At 42.5% G+C, this 20818-nt stretch overlaps 1 protein-coding gene across 5 annotated transcripts in view; it reads right to left on the reverse strand.

Annotated features, from left to right (window-relative positions):
- The window catches only part of hspg2 (heparan sulfate proteoglycan 2), a 91999-nt gene that overhangs the window by 23138 nt on the left and 48043 nt on the right, over window positions 1-20818 (reverse strand). For all 5 annotated transcript variants that reach the window (XM_040151913.1, XM_040151914.1, XM_040151911.1 and 2 more), the window contains exons 21-45: window positions 20536-20597; window positions 20183-20323; window positions 19803-19976; window positions 19320-19499; window positions 19102-19220; window positions 18864-18975; window positions 18302-18415; window positions 17978-18105; window positions 17680-17766; window positions 11933-12003; window positions 11691-11755; window positions 11435-11575; window positions 10735-10926; window positions 6945-7037; window positions 6766-6858; window positions 6381-6611; window positions 6159-6272; window positions 5944-6071; window positions 5531-5617; window positions 5330-5388; window positions 4369-4533; window positions 3994-4104; window positions 3457-3557; window positions 2886-3066; window positions 254-313 (exon numbers count right to left, since the gene is read on the reverse strand). In XM_040151913.1, coding sequence (XP_040007847.1) covers window positions 254-313; window positions 2886-3066; window positions 3457-3557; window positions 3994-4104; window positions 4369-4533; window positions 5330-5388; window positions 5531-5617; window positions 5944-6071; window positions 6159-6272; window positions 6381-6611; window positions 6766-6858; window positions 6945-7037; window positions 10735-10926; window positions 11435-11575; window positions 11691-11755; window positions 11933-12003; window positions 17680-17766; window positions 17978-18105; window positions 18302-18415; window positions 18864-18975; window positions 19102-19220; window positions 19320-19499; window positions 19803-19976; window positions 20183-20323; window positions 20536-20597 — 3009 coding nt within the window. The remainder of the gene's footprint in view (window positions 1-253; window positions 314-2885; window positions 3067-3456; window positions 3558-3993; window positions 4105-4368; window positions 4534-5329; window positions 5389-5530; window positions 5618-5943; window positions 6072-6158; window positions 6273-6380; window positions 6612-6765; window positions 6859-6944; window positions 7038-10734; window positions 10927-11434; window positions 11576-11690; window positions 11756-11932; window positions 12004-17679; window positions 17767-17977; window positions 18106-18301; window positions 18416-18863; window positions 18976-19101; window positions 19221-19319; window positions 19500-19802; window positions 19977-20182; window positions 20324-20535; window positions 20598-20818) is intronic.

Raw genomic sequence — 20818 nt, forward strand, 5'->3', positions numbered from 1 at the left:
GATCTAAATTCAACTAAAGACCATTGCTTACGAACACCACATAAGGCAGCACAGATGCCCTGGGCCATCACGTGTGAGAGTGAGTGTAGAGAGTTTCTGTTTCTCAGAGCCGCTTGGTTGATTGTACATGAGCGCTACCAGGCCACCAGTATATCCATGCTGCTGAAGGTGAGGGCATGCATGACACAGAGAGGGAGAGGCCGGTTCGTCCAGGGAGCCTGGCAGCGAGGAAATCGTGCCCATGTGGACTTACGCTTTCTGTGTCCTTCAAACATTTCATAGGCTGTGTAAAACATCTGAGTCTGTGAGGCCTCTGGAGATGTGGGAGGAAGGGAAGGAAGGAAGGAAGGAGGGAGGGAGGGGGGGGGGGACAGGTAAACTGACAGGTCAGTTCTCCAGGGTAACAGCAGTTTATCTTCCATCTCCCCAGAGACGCCTAAATCCATGTCCAAACGTGGGCCGCCGTGGTTTTGTCCAATTTATTCCAAAAAGTGTCAAACATGATGTAAACATGCTAAAAAAAAATCATGAACTTGAATTCAACTGGCACCACCTTGACATTAAGCATGGAAGATTTTGTTTTCCTTTTCCCATTTAAGCTCATGTTTGATTATCCTACTTTTTTGTGCTCATGACAGTTGATGCCATTTAATTCATAGTTGCATACGTGCAATTTTCACACTTACCTGTTATCTGCTTATTGAGAAAAATTAAGTACACCATGAATAGAAGTGTGTTGGTTAGAATAACCATATTGTTTGTAACATTAAATGGTTTATGTCACACTCAACACCAACTAAAACCAAAAAACAACAATGCTCCAAAATGCTTCTCTTGCTGTGAATTAAAAATCAAGATAACACATACACACAAACATACACTAAAAGTCCATGAAAAACTGTACAGCAGCAAAAGGAGATATAAGGGTATGCAGAATAGCCACACATGAGACATGCAGGTTAGTAGCACGAAGCAGTTTTAAACAGTGAAACATTAGTTTTATTTCATCTGTTACAAAGCTGACATACAGCTTGTGGTTATCCTCAACTGATCAAGATAGTATGTGAGCACCATCCATAAATCTCCAAATCGGTTTCAGCTATTGTCATTACTTTAATCGGTTTTCTCTTTTGAACAAAATATTTTCACAGTTAAGATAAATACATTACAATGTGACATGTGTACATTACATCAGTTAGGTGTCCTTTAAAAAGGAATATTTTGAAAAATGAGTACAAGTACAATCTTTGCAGAACCACCCCTGGGATATTTGCAATCATATAGCCTTTGAGTCAATAAGAATGAACAAATTAAAAAAAAAAACGCAGTCATGGTAAAGAACTGAAGACCAAATATAAAAAAAACAAAACAAAGAAAATGTTTAACATGTGACCTGTGGTTGTTGAGATGTAAGATGTTCTCAGAGATATATAAAAATATTTTATCATAAAAACATTTCAAATTGCCGTAATGTAAACACACATCATGCAAGGTAACTGCGTTCACGCGGCCAATTCCCTTGACAAAAATTACCAAAAAGAGAATAGATTCTAACATTTCTGATATATTTGATTTCAAACAGCAACATTTCAGGATGGGTTTCATTTCAACATATTTCAGTCAATCAATAAAGAAAATGTGCCAACAACACTGACAGGATGTAAATAAAAAAAAGACCATAATATACAATTGTAGCTGATTACTGACATAATTAGGATTAAAAAAAAACATTTTCTTTTCCTTTAAGAGTCAGCTCTTAAATATTTTACCAACTAAATCTGACAAGTAACAATCAATACAAACAGGACCGACTCGTGTCTACACTAAAGGAACGAAGGAGTGATATTACAGTAGAACAACAGTACTTTTCAAAAACGGAATTCAAATACAGGTTTAACCAACTGCATGGCTAATAGCACCGTTTTGTTCATGGGACATTCGTCATCAGGATGATCAAGAGAGTAACACAGCAGAAAGTAAAGTCGAAAAGGAATACTGTATCGAGTGGAACAACATTAAAAAAAATTGGCGGTAGTGGGCTGTCTTCCTACTTCTCCTCTCTTCCAGACAGACTTACACCGAAGTCCTCTTTGAATTTCAGTCGTAGAGTCACTAAGCACCCATCGCGGCATCCACATTCCTCCTCGTCATTACACACTACAGCTCAGGCAGGGAGGGGCCCCAGGAGCCCAGAGTTAAAGACAGACACCAGAATCCAGCACCCTGCTAGTAAAACCTCCAACAGCAGCAAACAGCAGCTCTACCAGTGATCGTAAAGCAACCAAACCACCACCAATTAATTGAACCGATGTGGGGGAAAAAAGAGGCAAGAAAAAAACAAGCAGTAAATTTTGTAGTGTTGGGGGAAAGTTTCCCCACAAATCACTGATCCAAAAGAGTGCTCATTTGTCCTAGGTCTAGAGGATGTGTCATGACTTTGAGTGCCCATTAGTTAAATCTAAAACTGCATACTTTACCCCATATGTTATCTGAGAAATTTGTAGCCTTCGGTTTTAGTTTATAACCAGACCCACAAGCTGTATTTCTTCATACAAAGCACAGAAAATTCCACTGACAGACAAGACAGCAAGTTCAAGAAAGGCAGTAAGAAGAGCTGGATTGGCGGTATGATAATAGGACATTGCTTATACGTTGGTATCTGAGAGCAGAGGGCAAAAGCATTGGGAGTTAGAACTGCAAGCTTATTATGCTGTTAACCCAGAGCTAAGAGTTTAGAGTGCACAATGATAATAGCAGTCAAACAGAAAAGCATGCGCCATTCCAAGCTAGGGAAGTCAGGTTTAGAGTGGGATACTACAGGAGCCAGAGCTGGTAGGGTGGCAGGGGGTGATGGGTAATGGAATGCAGTGCCGAGGATCACGAACCTGGCACGTAGAGGATGGCATTGCCCTCGTCCATGGCAAACATGTTGGAGCCCGTGCAAACGTAGACGCCAGCATCCTCGGGCTGGACGTTCTGAATTGTCAGGATGCCGTTGAAGTCCATGGCCCGGTTGGGAAGCTTCCCGTTACCCATCCGGGTCCACACCAGGGTGTAGGCTGGCGACTGTGGAGGGGTGAGCAGATAAACGCACAGAAATCACAAGAGGCATGCAATCTCGTCGGCCATATACGGGAGAAAAATGCTCCTGTTGACTGACTATTCAACCGAGGCTACATGTCTTTAATCTCCTTACAACATCAGGGTAATTGTATGTGAGCATAGCATAGCATAAAGACTGTTTCCAGTCTTTATGCTATGCTAAACTAATATTACCCAACCAGCGGTTTGTAGCTCTATATACAGTATAACAGATATATATGAGAGTGGTATCTTTAATCTCATCTAACACTTGTCAAGCAAGTGAATAAATGCAGATCTATTCCTTTAAATGTAAAACTTTAAAAATAATAATAATAATAAAGTAATAAAAGAATAATCATTGAGCAGTGTTACCTTGCTCTTTGCAGTACAGATGAAACTGACAGTAGACCCCACCCTGATAGTCTGGGCTTTGGGCTCCTCCACTGTCACCTCAATGGGTTTGGATGCGAGACCTGTTGAAATGCAGAGACCACTGATTTATACTGATTGTTCAGAAATACCGTTAGAGTATTGCAAATTACAATGTGAATTATCTGAAAGCAAACTTAATTTTATCAGTTATCAGTGATAACACAAGAAACCATTTCAAACTCACTATAAAAGATAAAATAACCTTATTAGAACCAAAGGACGCATCTGATTCAGATGAATCCAAACACACTTTTTTGTCAGCTCTGTTGCGCATATCTTATCCCAACACCTTCAAAGCTCCAGATACCAAGAAAGCACAACACCACAGTCAACTACACTTAAAAACATGGTTTTACCTAATCTGTGCATAAGCAAACCATCTGTTGAACCATGAGCGCCATCTATTTAGTGTGCTGCAATAAGCAGCTTGAGGGAAAAAACCTGTTTTGCTAATATGGAAGTGAGACCCATACACACTTGTTACAATTATTTCAGCACGGCTCCTGTTGGTGCTGCGCTGGTCTTGGCAGGTACAGACGTAGATGCCGGCATCACTTGGCTGGACACTGGGGAAGTACAGCTCCGCTCCTGCACGCAGAGATGGGCAAAGAGGTGTCGTATTAACACATAGCCTGTCGTCCCATACAGTATGTACATCAATTATATACAATTTATGTATTAAAATCTGTTAAATCAGAACTTTGAAAATGTATTTCAAACCAAAAAACAGGGTGCAAACATATTTCGATAACGTTTCGGTGATTTGTCGGATGTAAAGGGTAGGATCATATCTGTCAACTCCCCCAGCCCCCACCCAATAGTTTGGCCATGTAGTTGAAGTGTGTCCCATACCTTGTCGGCGTCTGTCAGCACTGCTGGAGATGGTCCGTCCGTCCTCTCTCGACCAGTAGAAATAGTGTGGAGGAGAGCCGGACACCTGACACCGCAGAGTAACAGCGCTACCCTGGGATGCCAGGACCCTCTCTGGATAAACCTTCACCACCAGGGAAGCTGCAGCTGCAGAGTGCAAATGTCAAAACAAACTCATCAGGGACCCATTTCACAAAAGCAATTTGCGAGCATTGCTTACACGTAGATCGCAAATGTTGGCAGTGTCACATTTCATGAACGACTCGCTTGCAGATTGCTGATCCTACAGGGTTCCACCGTGCTTATGTATGGGTCTCAAGGATTGTGTTTTTTTTTCATTAGATGAATGATAAAGTAATAAATAATAAAAAGATAAATCATCGCAGCGTGCCTGTTGGATATTTGGCGAAATGGATGACAGGAATGCCCTCTGAGCATATTAACAGAAATGGCATCGGGGTAATATTTCACAAAGAAGGCTTGGGCAGTAAACTAGATTTCATTTTTGTGTTTCACAAAGCAAAACTGGATGGACACTCACCTTTCATGATGATTTGTGTTTTTGGCCAAAACAGGTAAGGGAGAAAGTTAAAGCCGATATTTGCTAAAGAAACCGTCTTAATAGAAAAATGTACGTATTTTGACACTAAAAATGGAAGAGAAATTGGGTGCAAATAAGGTCCAAGTAAAAAAGATGGAGCTGATCTAAACTGGAGAGTGAAGTCTAAGTTGATGAAACAAGACTTTGATGTGTAAGTTCCATTTTTCTTTGCATCTTTGGCAAAATACCCTCCTGTCTTCTTTATTTCATTGTGCTACAGTAAATATTTCAAGCACACGTAGAACAAAACCATTTTATTTTCCCCTGAGAACATACTGTAAGAACATTTTTAAATGAGCAGAGTTTAGTTATATTTCTATTAAAACAAAAATGTAGCCTTACCATCGTATGGACGACACTTCTCTCTCTCCTGTGGGTTGCCAGTATAGCCAGGAGCACAACTGATGGTGGTAAAGACACACACATCGAAAGAAACTTAACCACAGAGTACCCCAGTAAGTGCAATTTATCAATATTAACCACGTGAAATTATTTCAGTAACTGTTTGGACCCACTTCAAGAGAAAGTGTTAGGTTATCTCACCGTTCACAGTACTGGCCGGTATAGCCAGGCTGACAGGCAGTGCACTGGTAGCCTCCATTTCCAAGGCTCTCACAAGTAGGGGAGAACCTGTTACACAGGTTAAACACACACAGACCAGAAGCTAAATTCTAGGGTAGAGACACGGTTCAATAGCAACCGATTCCCTGCAAAACCTATTAACAAGTGATTTAGTGTCACATTCATCTTTTGCTAAGAGCAAGGCAGATTATGGCAGAGGAACCAAAATATGACACCTGATCAAAAAACAACTGGATTTGGAAACAAATCAAACTCCAGAATTTACAAGACAGTGTAATTTGCTGTTGACAAGAGCAAGTGCGCTGGACACAGACTTGTCTTGAGCTATAAATGGAGGTGGAATGCGAGGTCTTGTTAACTGTGCCAGTACTCACTGGTTGTCAGGGTCAGTGTGAGGGCAGGCGCAGGGCTGGCAGTCCTCTGGAGTGCCAACAGTGGGGTCGCCGAAGAAGCCAGGGGCGCACTGCTCACAGAGCTCACCCTGAGTGTTATGCAGGCAGCTCTGAAAGGGAAACATATCATGTGTAGAGGTCTGTCCATCTCATCAGGATGCTATAATACAGTTGTACAGTAATTCAGTGCTTCATACCGTGCAGATGCCAGTCTCCGGATGGCAGGAGTCTGAGTGGCCGTTACATTCACAGAGCTCACAGTGACCCAGATATAAACCTCCTCCAGTGCGAGTGTATCCAGGGGCACAGTCCTAAAACAGACGTTGTGATTTAGATACATCGAGGAGCATTTTAATGAAGCAAAATCAGCCTGTATCGCTTCCACTGAAGTCAACAATTCAGAAAAAATGATTAATTACCTGGCAAGAGAGTCCCTGGTATCCAGGTGGGCAGCGACACTGCTCTACCTCGAGGGCCTGTGCCAAGCCGCTGTAGTTGGGCACAGCGACTCCCATGTTGATATCAGAGATACTGGAAGATCGCATCTCAGTGGAGTAGGAAGCTCGGATAAGGATATCATCCAGATCAGCCAGAACCATCATCAGGTGCTCACGGGTTGCGGGCATGCCATCGGGACGACGCCAGTTTTCCTATGAAAGAAGAAGACGGTGGCTATTCTCATGCATAAGAACAAAACGTCTTTTGCTTCCCCAGCTGGTCAGGTTCAGTCCCGGATCTCTTCAGCAGAAGCTTGCTGACACACTCTCTATTCATCAGGTCACTGTGCTGTTCCGAGCCACTCACCTCTCTGAAGACAATCTCAAACCGGTGAGTCTCTCTGCTGCCCTGCTGCCTCCTCTGCCAGAGCTGACGAGATACCAGGGTGATGTCGTTACCCTAAAGAGACCGACAGGTTGAGAAAATGCTACAAATAAAACGTAACCATGAGAGAAAACAGCAAGTCAGCATGAGAGCATACTCACAATTATCTGGACGTCAGCGTCATCAAGTAGTGTTCCTCTTGGACCAGCCACGTAGGAGATGGTGAATTGGAGTTTACCGCCGTAAGAGCCCACCTAAAACAGGGTTAGCAAGGAAGAGGCTTTAGATCCCTTGACAGGTCAAACAGAGCCGCGATTCCCATGATGAAAACAAAAACATCAACAGATGGCTGTTTAGAGCGACAGTCTATTTAGTAACATCAAATCCTGTGTGCTAGAAGGATGTGAAGCAGCAAACAACATGTGAGAGTTATCACGTTTATAGGACGCTGTGATACTACCATGAATGTCACTAAATTTCAGTGTGATGAATACAATTAAAAGAGACCCTCCACCCATTTTGCACATGAAGCTTAGTTTATTTGTCATGTAAAAACAGTTGTATAAGTTCTAACGTCTGCCTCTGCTGCATTGATTTGGGCCATTTTTCATGGCTCTTTTGAGTCCCCCAACTTTATGGAAGCTGGATACTAAATCCCTGTAGTACTCCTTTAATGACACACAAGACAATATTAGGACTTCTGGCATTTGTATTTTGAACCCTTCTTGACTTAAATGTTAAATTACAGACAGCCAAGCAGGTGAATCCCAAAATATATTGAGGGATATTTAGAGTTTATATTTATACATGTTTGTGACAGAAGGAGTGAATATGGATAATGAACAAAAATAAGGCCCACACTTGACATGGTAACATGTCACAAGCCCTTTCCTTCTCTTCTTATTACAATGAAGGAATGTAATGCAGGAAGTCAAGAAGACAGTGGGGGGGTGGGGGATTGGAACAAAGTTAAAGGGCATAAGGAGTATGGAAATGGGATGGACTAATGAAAAGGGAGTATGATGATAAAGACTGAAGGGTAGTGGGAAGGCTGGAGGATACTAAAGGTGCAGTATTTCTGTGATCTCTGAGGGTTGACCAGAGGTCAGGAGGGGACATCGCCACAACTTTTCACAGTTACCTTATCCCCTGTGAACTGCGCTGGGAGCTGCCAGTAGAGCAGATCATCCTGGTGCAAGGTGAAACCTTTGTAGACCAGAGCATACTGAGAGGCAAAGGAGGAAGGAGAGGCACAAGAGAATAAGCCACAGAGGGAGAGAGAGGCAGCGAGACTAAAACATAAGCAGGCAGAGAAGCAGTACAAGCAGGGAAGCATGGCAAAGAGTAAAGCCTAACAAGAATCTCAGGACAAATGTGTGGCAAATAGCTAATCTCTTTTAAGTACATGCTTCTAGTACAAGTGCTATTAAAGACTTAATAAAGCTATTAAAGTTGTACTACGCTTTGTCTGACAAGTGGCCAATTACAGTGACAGCACCGAGTGGGAGCCATTTGCTTAATAATGGAAAATACCACCCAGTCGATCATTAGAATTATGTGAATTATCCACTCTTTGGGAACTATGAATTAAAACTATTCTGCATTACTTTGGTAGATTGTAATCAAAGTTTCTTAGGTGCTGAAAAAAGGTTTCTAAATAAAACATTAACTGCCCTGAACAAACTGAGTACAATCGGTTATTAATTCACTTTTAAAGCTTTTCTATCAAACATAGCATGGCAGTTTCCTATGTGTAGGTGTCGAGACTGGGTCAGTCACTCAATCATGCCACCGTCTACCTTGCTGCTGTCCGTAGAAGCACTAGCAGAAGTCTTGCTGACTTTGTTCTTGCTCTGTTCATCCGCAGCAGAGCCACACCCCAAAGAGAAACACGAGAAGTCACCAATATGAGCGAGAAACGAAAAAGGCCCGTAAACAATCGATAAACCTCGCGCAATCTCTGAGAGTGTACCTGTAGGTGAGGAGTGTGGCCTGGGGAGTAGGGCTGGGGTCTGGTTGGCCTAACTGAGGAGGAGATACCAGACGGAGGAGAAGGGGGGCTCAGGTTTCGCAAAGACCACCGAGAGGATGAAGTGGAGGAAGAGGAAGTTGGGACCCGAGAAGAAGAAGAAGAAGAAGAAGAAGAAGAAGAAGAAGAAGAGGAGGATTTAGAGAAAGAGGAGGGAAAGAATGGAGGGGAACCCGCTCGTCCATTGGAGAAGTTAGAGAGGAGCGCCCAGACCTCGTCATCCAGCTGTCTGACATTACTCTGGGGAGGCGGAAAGTGGGGTACCGGAGATACAGTAACCATGGGAGGAGTCAAAGTGACGGACATAGGGTTTAAGAATTTGGCTCTTCGTGATACACACTGGTGAACATCACTGTAAGAAGGTGAACATGCTGAGTCATGCTTTTCAGTCTGAGTCTATGACGCTTGGATGAGCAATACAGCAATCAGTTCGTTTACATGCACTGAGGTAACCAGGTTACTCAGAGAAACCAGGTCACGCAAGTAATCAGAAAACGCGTATACATGCACTGTAGTAACCTGTCTACTGTAAAAAAATAAATAAATGTTTAGGCTGTGGTGAATTGTTCTCATTCCAACAGTGGGATCGCACCTATAAAACACCGAAATCAACAGCTTTTTGTACTTTAGAAACCTTCCTGAAACCTGACTTTGCATGTCAACTTAGATCTCTGAAATTCCCACACATGCAAATGCACACGCAGTCATGTCTGCCAACATGCCGCTGCTCAGTGACCCTTCATCAAACCAAGGTCATTCTCCATGCTGCTACATCTATGAACCAAGGGGATTTGCAAACTTTTTTCCCCATAGATTTCCGCAGACTCTCAGTGTGTTAGCATACAGTGACAGAAACACTGTGCCTCAATTATTCTGATTAGAATTGTAAGTGCTGCCTTCACTACAAAAATCTACAGAGCAGTTCATACCAAATACCTGGCTAACTCTTTTGGATCTGTGGGTGTCTCTAGGTTCTGAGGCCATCAGGTTCCAAATGGAAGCATCCTTCCTTAGCTGCTCCTCTGGCAAGTACGAGTCACTCTATTAACGTGGATAAAGCAAGCTCTTTGATCACTTTCCTTATCACTGAGCTGAGGGTATTTGGGAGTGTTATGGCAGTGTTGTTCGAGCAAAGTTAAACTGTATGAAGCACTTTAATGGACCATTAATGATCGATCCATTAACATGGCTCATGTGATGTGGAGCAAAAAGCCAATTACTGTATGTGTGCAATATGCACTGCGAGGTAAGTAGTCAAATCTAAGAAAACACTTATTGGCCATCTTCAGCTGCAAACTGCAAACAATGCTGTAAAAATATCATGCTTCTGATAATAAAGTCAGTCAACATGAAGAAATGAATAAAACCATAAAACACGATGTGCATCCATAACGTATTGATATGGACTACATAAAAAATTAAAAATATGGCATTCGGTATATTAAAAATGCCACTTCAGCAATTAATTGAAACATGCCAGACAACACTGTACAAGAAAGTCATTAGATTTCATATGGACAACCACTGACTGACATTACTGTACCTGTTCTGCTCGTTTCAAGCGAGTAAAGAAAGAATCTTTCTATAAAGGGGGAAAGAGGCAAACAAAAAAAATTGCTATGTTATCTAAGTGAACACTTGGGCCCGTAAACCTATGCACAACACTTTGCCCTGTGAAAACACAGATTTACAAGAAAATGTAGCAATGGAGGCTTAGAAGTCGCACACAGGCTTGAAAAGAAAGATTGGCTGAGGTTTGAAGTAAGAAAAAGTAGCAAAATGGAAACAGCAATAGAATAAGAGCGGTCTACAAGTTTCTGATGAGTGCTGCTCATCCCCTAATATACAGCCCTATGTGGTTTATGGTCTTGCTTCAGCTACTTCGACTGATTTAGCTGCTGTTTGTGCTCTTTGATACTGACCTTGTCTCCCTGGTAGACCCCTGGAAGCTGCCAGTAGTGGGGTTCCTGTCCCAGGTAGTCAAAATTGCTGTAGGACAGCTGAGTGCCTTCAGTGGAAACCTCCACGGTGAAACCAGTAGAGATGCGGTTGGTGCGCTGACGGTTCACCAGAGCAAATCCCTGGAAGTTCCCTGGAGAAAAGACTGAAGACACCTGCAAGAGCACATTTGAAAATACAGTCAAGCTCCAGTAAATGGTATAGTATATAATAAAGAATTAAATAATAAGTGATAAAATTACTGCTAACTCTACGCTGCACTTTTGATTGTGATTGGTGAAGACATATGGCTCACTTTGCTGACTGCATGAACATTGTATGGGAAGAGGCAAGGTCACTATATAAGAAAACTCAGAATGGCAGATGACTGAATAAGCAAAATAAACTAGACTTGAATCAATGAACTCGTCCTGACTCTCAGGGATAAATAAAGTTTAGTGTAGACGGCTGTTAATGCTAACGTTGGCTATGTAGCAATTGCAAAAACTTTTAGACCCTGAATTTAGACCATACACGTCTTTTCTCTGTGTAACTCACTTGCCGATATGCTGCAGCTACTACATGGCTGCTTTATCCAGTACTAACATTTGGTTTGGTTGTTGAGAGGCTTAAATGTGCTCTTGAAATGTGTCATTTGCTTGTTCCGGCACTTATAGGCCTTACCAGGTCTCTGTAGTAAGTGGAGCTGGAGCACTGCTGAGTGACGCCCATACAGAAACAGGACAGGCAGCCATCTTTGTTTTCCTGGCTGAGATGGAAGGTTCCAGGCTTACAGCTGGAGCAAGATGGGCCTTCAACATTCATCTGTAACAAGGTGTCAGGGGAGTGAGATACAAGCCAACTGGTCCATGCCAGGATACCCAAAAGGTGAGAACGACCAGAGAGTTGGTGTAGATAAAAAGTGTCTTTGTTTATTCACCTTGCAGCGGCACACACCACCACTGCAGCTTTCGCGTCCTCTTTGGTCACAGTTATAGCAGTTACCTGTGACAGGGCAGTAGAGCAGATAGTTTCAGCATGTACCAACTCTCTATTGAAAGACACATTGTTTAATCCAGAATAATGAAATGTAAGGAATGTTTGCAACTTCTGTTAAAATAAGAATAAGCCAGAAGATGAAACAAATTCAGTCATTTTCATGAATCAAAATACAGAATGTACCATTGACTTCATTGTTGCCAACAGTACATCTCTGTCCAAGCTGTGGGTTGCCAGTGTATCCTGCAGCACATCTGAAATAAAAATAGACAATGTCTTTGAGTAAATATTTCCAGTCAAGAAGGATACAAGTTTTTACCCAAAGAACAATAGGGCAGGAAGCTGGGAAGTCTGCAATAGGTGACACATTTGATGGATCATGTCGTTTAGGGAGTCTTCCTGACCCAAGGCAGACCTCAACCATGAACAAAGGACGGGGTTATTCAGACAAGGAACATATAAACTATACTGTCATTCCTTCCAATAAATATACATACCTACATCAAAGACTGGTCTTATTCACATGACCTAAAAATTACAGACACCCAGCTTTTGTAATCTATACAAAAAGCTTTCCCGGAGAAAAAGATACACTGGAGATGAATGAAGCCTAGCTGCTGCTAAAACATTCAACATGTCTGAGATGTTGATTCCATCTCTCATATGAGTGTTGTACAGCTCAAACACCTTTGCAAAGGAACAGAAACATTAACATTAAGGGAGAATCTGAATGTCACCAGATTTCAAAAAATGTTAAAATAAAAGGCTTTACAAATACAGAATTGATATCAGAGCAAAGCAGAGCAAAGCAGAGGCAGCAGTGAGCATAGATGATATAATGAGCTGCAGATCAAGATGCTAAGCTTCTGCACTGGAAAGTTATTCTGATATTGTGACATAGCAAAGCGATGCGCATTTAGCCCAAGCAAACGCTACCGTCACCAGACCGAAGGCTAATCCAACCACAGAACTGTGCAGGTTACCCTGAGGACAGCTGCTGTCAGTCTTACCTCACCTGTCCAGGTCTGCAGGTCAACAGCCAACAAAGAGGACTTCCATACTATGAACTCGCTTTGGGAATTCCTATTCAAACTAACTCCAGAGAAGTACAATAGTTTCTATGGTGTGGTTAACTTTGTCAGTCCTTCCAGTCAGTGTTGTTTTATAGATTAAAGATAAGGATAATTCTCATAACATACGGAAATATAAAATACATCAAAATAGATATGTACATGAAAATGCTAAAAGTGTTCATAACCAAAGACTATTAAGAAAGGACATTCAGCTCCTAAGCATAGCATGACAAACAATGTGGTCTTACATCACAATAAAATGACACAATTTCACAAACTATTAACATTTTTATTACTGCTAAAAATTATATAGATCTGATTCTGGAAACTGGGTTCATGTATATTTAACAGTTCTCTAAATACTGATGATATGATCATATAAGATAGACCAGCCCTTGGCCCCACTCGCAGAAATATGGAGTAGTCAGTCTGTTGATGCGTCCAATGCTTTGGTCTCAACAACTACTGGCCAGATTGCAATGAAAGTGACTGAAAGTGAATCCAGTTGTTTTCAGGTGCATCTAACCTTTCTTCTGCTGCCACCTTTGGGTCAAAAGATCATTGCATAAAAAAGAAATATCAAAATTTAAGTTACCATTTGCAGTAATATTTCATGCTCCACAGAGAATGATAGCATTTCATTTCAGCCATACCATAGAGCTTTCTGGTAAAGTAATGCTTGTGCTAAATTATTAACTTTCTACATAATATTTCCAAAAGATTTACATGATCCTCCTTTTATGATCCCACATGCATCCTTTGTGTCCAGAGGATTAAATCCTATTGCTGTTGGTGAACCCATGACCTTTTTTCTACAGCTTTTTTCTTCATCATCAATCCAAAATGTTAAATTTTCCACCAAGAGACATCAAAATCTAACTGACAGAATGCCCTGAAATTCATTCTCCTAAGATAATTATTCCATCAGAAAAACAAGACTAAAGAGTCTACAGCCATGCTGGCAGCTCTGTGAGATTGTACTTAGCCACAGCTTTGGTTTAAGCTAAATGCTAGCATGTTAACACACTCACAGTGGCAACTGCAACATGCTTATGTTTGCGGGCATAATGTTAATTTAGAGTATTTGGACTTGTCTGTATTTTTGCAAGTATTTGGTCATAAACCAAAGTATTAGAAAGATTTTAATTTTGTCCTGATGATGGTGCCGGATGAACAGTCAAGAGATCATTAAAGTTACCCTGAGGGGAACACGAATAAGATATCTCTACCAAATGTCCATCCAATAGTCATTGAGACATTTCATTCAAAACCACAAATGTCAACCTCGTGGTGAGGCCACAGGAAAAAATCAGGGTATCAACAAAGTCAATAGGCTTCATCCTCTGGCGGCAATGAATGTCTGTACACAATTTCATTGTGATCCATTCAATAATTGACAAGATATTTCAGTCTGGACAAAGTGATGGACAAACCAACATTGCTCTTCCTAGAGCAAATTGTAATTGTAGTCATTACTTCTAAAGGTCTACTAATAACAAAATACTCTCAGTTTCTATGACAACTAGCTGGGTGTTAGATTGGTAGTCTTGTCTATAATGTACTGGTTCTTTATCTTTGAAAACTTAGCATGATAACTAATCTTCATAAGACAATAAAAAACAAACAAACAAACAAAAAAACCCACCCAGGCTTAGACTGAATCTTAACACTAGTATTCGAGGAAAACCTTGTATCTCCAGTTAGACCTTTATACTGGAAGGAGAAAACCACCCTAAACATGTATAACATTTTAGGACTTATTGATTAAATGATTCAGCATACAAAGCTGTGCATACATTGCAAACAGTAAGTGATTTTGTCCTGAAACCACAGGGTGACAGGGTTTAAGGCTTTTCCGGGACACCAACAAATACTGTATCGTTCGAAACAAATAATGAAGGCATGCCCTCGTGAATGCAGGAGACAGGCATGGTGTACATTAGAAAAAAAATTATCTAACAAAGTATTGGGGGTAAAACTTGAGGTAGTCTGGCCATAACAACATTGACACATGAGAGGTACTAATGCTAAGCTATCTCTTCATAGCAGGATTTTGTGCAATACTTCTGATTGTCATAAAATACACCTTTAAAGCCGTTAGTACCAAAATACTAAAATGAACACATCATCATGACATTAAACATCTGGAAGGTCCCTCTGCAGTAAAGCCCGGGTGTGTCATAAAATTAGTCCCTTCATAAAGTTTCATTGTTGTGATAGCAGTAACAGACAAATATCAGGATCAGAGCCCAGATATATAAAAAGTGGAAAAAATAACAATAAAATAATGAAAGATGACACATTATTCCCTAGTCATCAGGAATAATTTTGATAGGAATGGCCAGCCTTCCCAGGACAACATGAAGAGAACCATCGTGGTTCTTTTTGTGCTTTGCAGACTTCTGATCTCCTTTTAACAGCCTCAGTAGTTCCAAAACACCAGAATAAGGGTTTGTCTTCTTTTTCTGCTGGGTTTTTTTAGTTACTTTCTTTGCAGTAGTAGCCTTAGTTTTAGAGGGAGCTAATGTCCTTTTCGCTGTTGAGGTGAACTTCTTCCCATCATTAACCTTGGTTTTAGCGGGAGTTGTTTTCCTTTCTACCGTGTTTTTAGACGTCTTTGTAGTAGTAGACATTGTAGGCTTTGTGGTTCTGACTGCGTCCTTAGCAGAATTCTTTGTCTTTGTCTTTTTCTCGTTTTGATTAAGGTTACCCTTGTGTGGCTTGGAGGATTTCTTTGAATCGCCGTCTGAAGACTTTCCACTCTCCTGAACCGTCTCTGGAGCTGGTGCATCTGTCCTAAACACCTTGTTACGCCCGTTGTTTTTAACAGGCAGTGCAGAATCCTTTCTGTTGCCCTGGTCAGATTGTTTATGCAGCTGAGGGGTTCTAGCAGACTTTTTTTTGTGAGATGGTGGCTCCATTTGAAATTTAGTGATTGTTGCCTCTTCTTCGACTTGCTTCGGTCTTGTTTGGCTTGGCTGTGAAACATGTGTAGCTGTCAAAGCAAACCTCCTACCCTCTGGACTTTTTGTTTTAGGCCTCAGTGTAGTTTTAGGTTTAATTTTAGATGCAGTCCTGGGTTTATTCAAGGTCATCTCTAACTTTGTCGCAGAACTTGTTGAGACTTGACGTTCGGATGACCTAGTGACTGATTGGAGCTTTGTAGTATTTTTATCTGGCTTAGTGATCGCAGCTAGTTTGAGTTTTCTATCTCTCTGAGTAGCAGAGGTGGGTTTGTTTGAAGGAAGGCCTGGGGTAGGTATGCTTTTGGGCACTGTGGCTCTACTGATGAGTGGTGTTTCTGTAGGTATAATTCTGACTGGAGGCTGAGGTGTTGAGTACAACGGGATTGTGAGGACTGTGGTGAGTGAAGGCAGAACCCTCTTTTCTTGGGGCGAACGGGAAACGTGTCTTGTGCGTTTCATCTTGTTCATCTCCTGAGCCAGGGCAGTGAATCCATCGATCAGGATTTCCAGCCTTCCCTCTAGTCTGCTCAGACGGGCCTCCATGTCTGTGTAGCTCTTCTCCAGCTCGCTAACCTTCTTATTCTTCTCCCCAGCCGACTGGATAGCGATGAGCTCCTTCAGCTGGGAGCTCAGATGACTCTGCTGGTCCTCCATACTACGAATGCTCTCCTTCATATCAAGCGTGTTGCTTTCCAGCATACTCATGCGCTGGTTAAAGGTGTTCAGGTGAATACGGAGCAGGTGCTGGAAGCTGGAGTGTCTGTTCTCTGGGCTGGGTGTGAAGCGTGGTGCGAGTCTTGATAATGATCTATTGGGAGTGACTGAGACAATGCCCACCCTCATTGTTTTAGGGGTTTGGGTAATGCGATGGGTTTCTGCAGTAGACAGTAAAGTCCTAGTAGGGATGACAGTTGTTCCTACACTGGTAACAGGCCATGGGTACTCAATGTCATTATCATCAACATCTCCACTGCCGTACGGTATTAATTCTTTCTCCCAGCTAAAATTGAATACTGCTTCAGCTCCACATCCCACAGGTAGGAAGCCCTCTATCTGCTTCTCCAGGAAGGGGCCCATACAAGTGTCTGCCGAGGGCATCTCCTCTCTTAATGTCAAAACAGCAGAATCAGGTATGATGCAGGCAGACACGTTCAAATAAAAAATTATCTATAAGTTGTGTCTTACACCCAAGTCACCTTGTCATCTTTGCCCTCGGAGCGGCAAAGATTCATTAGCCAGACAGGAGTCCTCATAAATGCCATATCTACATTTATGTTGTAGAGACCCAGAAAATACATTTGGTCTGTGCACAGACAGAAATCACATGCGCCCACACTACTAGCAAGGCGCAAAGCTGAAGCAGAAAGCAATCCCTGAGAAGGCTTTTGGAGTTAAAGCAAAAGACGAAGAAAGCAAAAGTAAGATATAAACCCAATTAAACTCAAGGTTTCCTTAGGACCTACAGTGCTGTTATTTCTACTTATTTTTATTATTTCTTAAACTTTTCCACAAACAATAAAATCTGACTGATGACATTCTCACTACACATTATTCTACCACAATATCCACAATATCCAGCAGCAGACCTGGAAAAACAGGACACAGTATAAAACTCCACATGTACATCAGAATGGGTGGCATTGAGTCGCGTCTCCCATCCCTCCACTGACACCGCTCAATCACAGCTGCCCTGGAAAAACAAAAGGGATGCGAACCAAAGACATGCTTATATCCCTTTCCTGTGGATGAAACCAGTGGGTGCAAATGCCAGCCCCTGCTAACCTTTCTGCCGACCCGCCATGTAACCCCAAACACTGAGCAGTGTCCAGATGACCCTGGGAGGAAGACAGAGCGGAAAAGAAAAAGAAGAAATAGAAGGAGAGGAGCGTACCTTTCACAGCGTCGGCCAGTGTATCCGGGAGGGCAGCTGTCACAGGTTGGCTGACCATCAGACTCCAGATAACAGGTTGGGGAGAATCTGTGGCAACAGAGGTCCACAGACACCATGAAGTATGATCTCTGGTTATTATGATGCATTTGAGTAAAGTAGTTTATCAGCTCCTGTGTTACACACAGTTTACTTTTCCTAATGTAACATTAAAAAGAATAGTTTTTTGAGTAGTTAATCTTTACTGACTTTATAAAACTGACTCAAATTGACCCTAAAAGACCTGTAGACCCAAACTCACTGATTGCTGGATGTGGTTCCAGGACAGGGGCAGGGCTGGCATGTCTGAGCACCACCTGTTACAGGGTTTCCATAGAAACCAGTCTGACAACGTTCACACCTTGGCCCAGCGGTGTTGTGGAGACATTGCTTTTGGTCAAGACACACACAAATAAAGAAGAGGTGAGTTCCATGGAACAGTTGAATATACAGTACTTAAGAGTGACAGTGTGTTTCCACATGTTGGAATTTGCCAAGAAACGACTAGTGCGTTCCACTACAGAGATTAATGCATGTTAGACATTGGCAAAGAAGTGAGAGAGTAGAAGAGTAGCATAAAACATACCAGACACCGGCCAGTCTCTGGGTCACAGCTGCTGGCGTGACCATTGCAGTCACACCTTTCACAAGTGCCCAGGTAAAGGCCAGAGCTGGTCCGCGTGAAACCTTCATCGCACTCCTGCAACGACATGGAAAAACACCTCAGGTGAGAGACAAGTGATGACAGAGAGGATTATGTCTTTGTTCCATTGGAGTAGCAGGGAGACAGACTGCAACTATCATCATGGACTGTAGCGGGGAAAAAAGACTACTGTGCTAAGTTCACACTTGACCTTGGGAGTAACAGTTTGACAAAAACAAATATTGACTCAAGGCCTACTTATTGGCTTTTTTCTGAGCTTTTAACCATTTTCACAGTTCATCAGCAGACGGAGTTTGCCCAGACGTCATGGAGAACACAGTTGAGATCCGACCACACTTAGATTATGTGATGACATCTCCATGACAACTGACCAAACTTCTTCTTCTTGATGAAGACCATGAGATGTGGATGAAAGCTCCAAAAAAGTTAGTAAGTGTAGTAAGGTTTTTTTTCTTAAACTCAACTAAACTACTGAAATCTGTACCTGGCAAGAGGGTCCTCTGTATCCCTGAGGGCAGGCGCACTCTTCCACCTCCAGAGCACGTTCATTACCAGTGGAGTGAGGAACAGCAACGTCCATCTTGATGTCCGAGATACTATTTAACACAAAAAACACACAATCAACAATACAATTTACGTTTGCCATTGACTGAAATTACTCTTGGATTCGTTTTGAGGTATGTGAATGGGTTGTGTGTTGTCAGAAGAACCTCCCACCATACCTGCTCTCGCCCATGTTGTCTGCGTAGGTGGCCCTGATCATGAAGACAGTGATGTCAGCCAGAGCCATCAGGAGGTGCTCACGAGTACATGGCTGCCCATCAGCGCGACGCCACGCAGACTATCAGCCAGAGAAAAGAGAAAAGTTAGTTTACTAACATTGTGTGATGATTCAGATTAAGCTACAAGGTACTCTTCTATCAACATTAATGAAACCCACCTCTCTGAAGGTCACAGTGATGGTTTGTGGGACGCGTGGGAGGGGCTTGGTCTGGGAGTAGTGTTCCAGGAAGATGCCGTTGCCCTGGAGAACCACATCTGGCTGACCGTCGATCACCAGCGAGCGCTGAGCCGGTGCAAATTGCACTGTATAGCGAAGCTCCCCGCCATAGGCCGTCACCTGGTAGCAACATAGTGAAAAGGGAAGCTCATCTCAACAAAACTGAATAGTGGAATGGTATTTCACCCGTATGATAGTGTGGGGGAAGTTAAAAGACATCCATGTTGGGCTTAACTGTGAATTCAAGCACAAGGTTCAAAGGAAGCTCACTGTGTGGGGAACTGCAGCCTTTTTCACTTGACAACGTGTTGAGGCATGACCGAGTGGTACAGAAACGGCAGAGAAATCTAGCTTGACTAACACTTGAGAGTTCTTTTCTCTCGTATCCCCTAGCCTACTCTTAACTTTGTTGTTTTCTCTCACCTTATCTCCTCTGAAGCTCTCAGGCAGGACCCAGTAGTAGATGTCGTTGGGAACACTGGAGAAGGAGCGGTAGACAACTTCAGAGGAACCCCTCTGGGAGATACCTTCAGAGATAGTTTTAGTGTTGGCACTGTTGGAGAGGGAGAAGAGCTGCCCGTTCACCCCTCCTCGCACCTGAGAGACAAACAATTTGTCTGACTGAGATGTGAACTGAGATTTACATGCACTCACGCTTCAGTACAATCACTGTTTGCACATTGCATCTCACCATTTAGCACCTGAAAGGATTTGCTGATAAAGCAGAACAGCACAAACACTGAGTCAAACCTTGATACCAAAAATATTCACCACTCCCTTCCATTCATAGCTTGGCAACCCACCTGATCTCTATTCCAAGTGGAGCTGGCACACTGTTTGGTGACGCCCATACAGAAACAACGTAGACAGCCCTCAGGGTTGGCCTCTGATAGGTGGAAGAACCCGGGCTTACACTCGTCACACAGAGCGCCTGCCACGTTGTTCTGCAACACGCACACAGATAGAAACGTGCACATATGTAATCCGTCTGCCTGTAAAGCTCATTTCCTTCATAAAAGATGACGGCAGAAAAAAATAAAACACTAACAGGCATGTCAGCCTCACAGACCACCTAAATGAACTGCAGATTTAACAATAGATGGTTATAATATAATCCTAATTTTTCACTTTGCAGTTTACCATACTGCATGTATACCTTGCAGCTGCATGGCCTACTGCTGGAGCTGACTGTTCCTCTGTTGTCGCACTTGGAGCTTTCTGCAGGGAGAGAGCAGTGGAAAGAAGATGACATGGGGGGAAGAAAGTGAAGCCACTCTGCATACCTGAGCCATGACCACATACTGTAGGCTAATGTACCACCAGGGGAAAACCTGGTGGACCCGATGGTAATCATTACACAGGCTTAAGACTCCCTCGTGGTCATATTGCTGAGTGTTCCACAGGTAAAGCAATCCATGTGCAGTTTATGCCAATTTCAT

This window comes from Xiphias gladius, chromosome 18 (genome assembly GCF_016859285.1).
Source record: "Xiphias gladius isolate SHS-SW01 ecotype Sanya breed wild chromosome 18, ASM1685928v1, whole genome shotgun sequence".
In the NCBI taxonomy this organism is placed as follows: Eukaryota; Metazoa; Chordata; class Actinopteri; order Istiophoriformes; family Xiphiidae; genus Xiphias; species Xiphias gladius.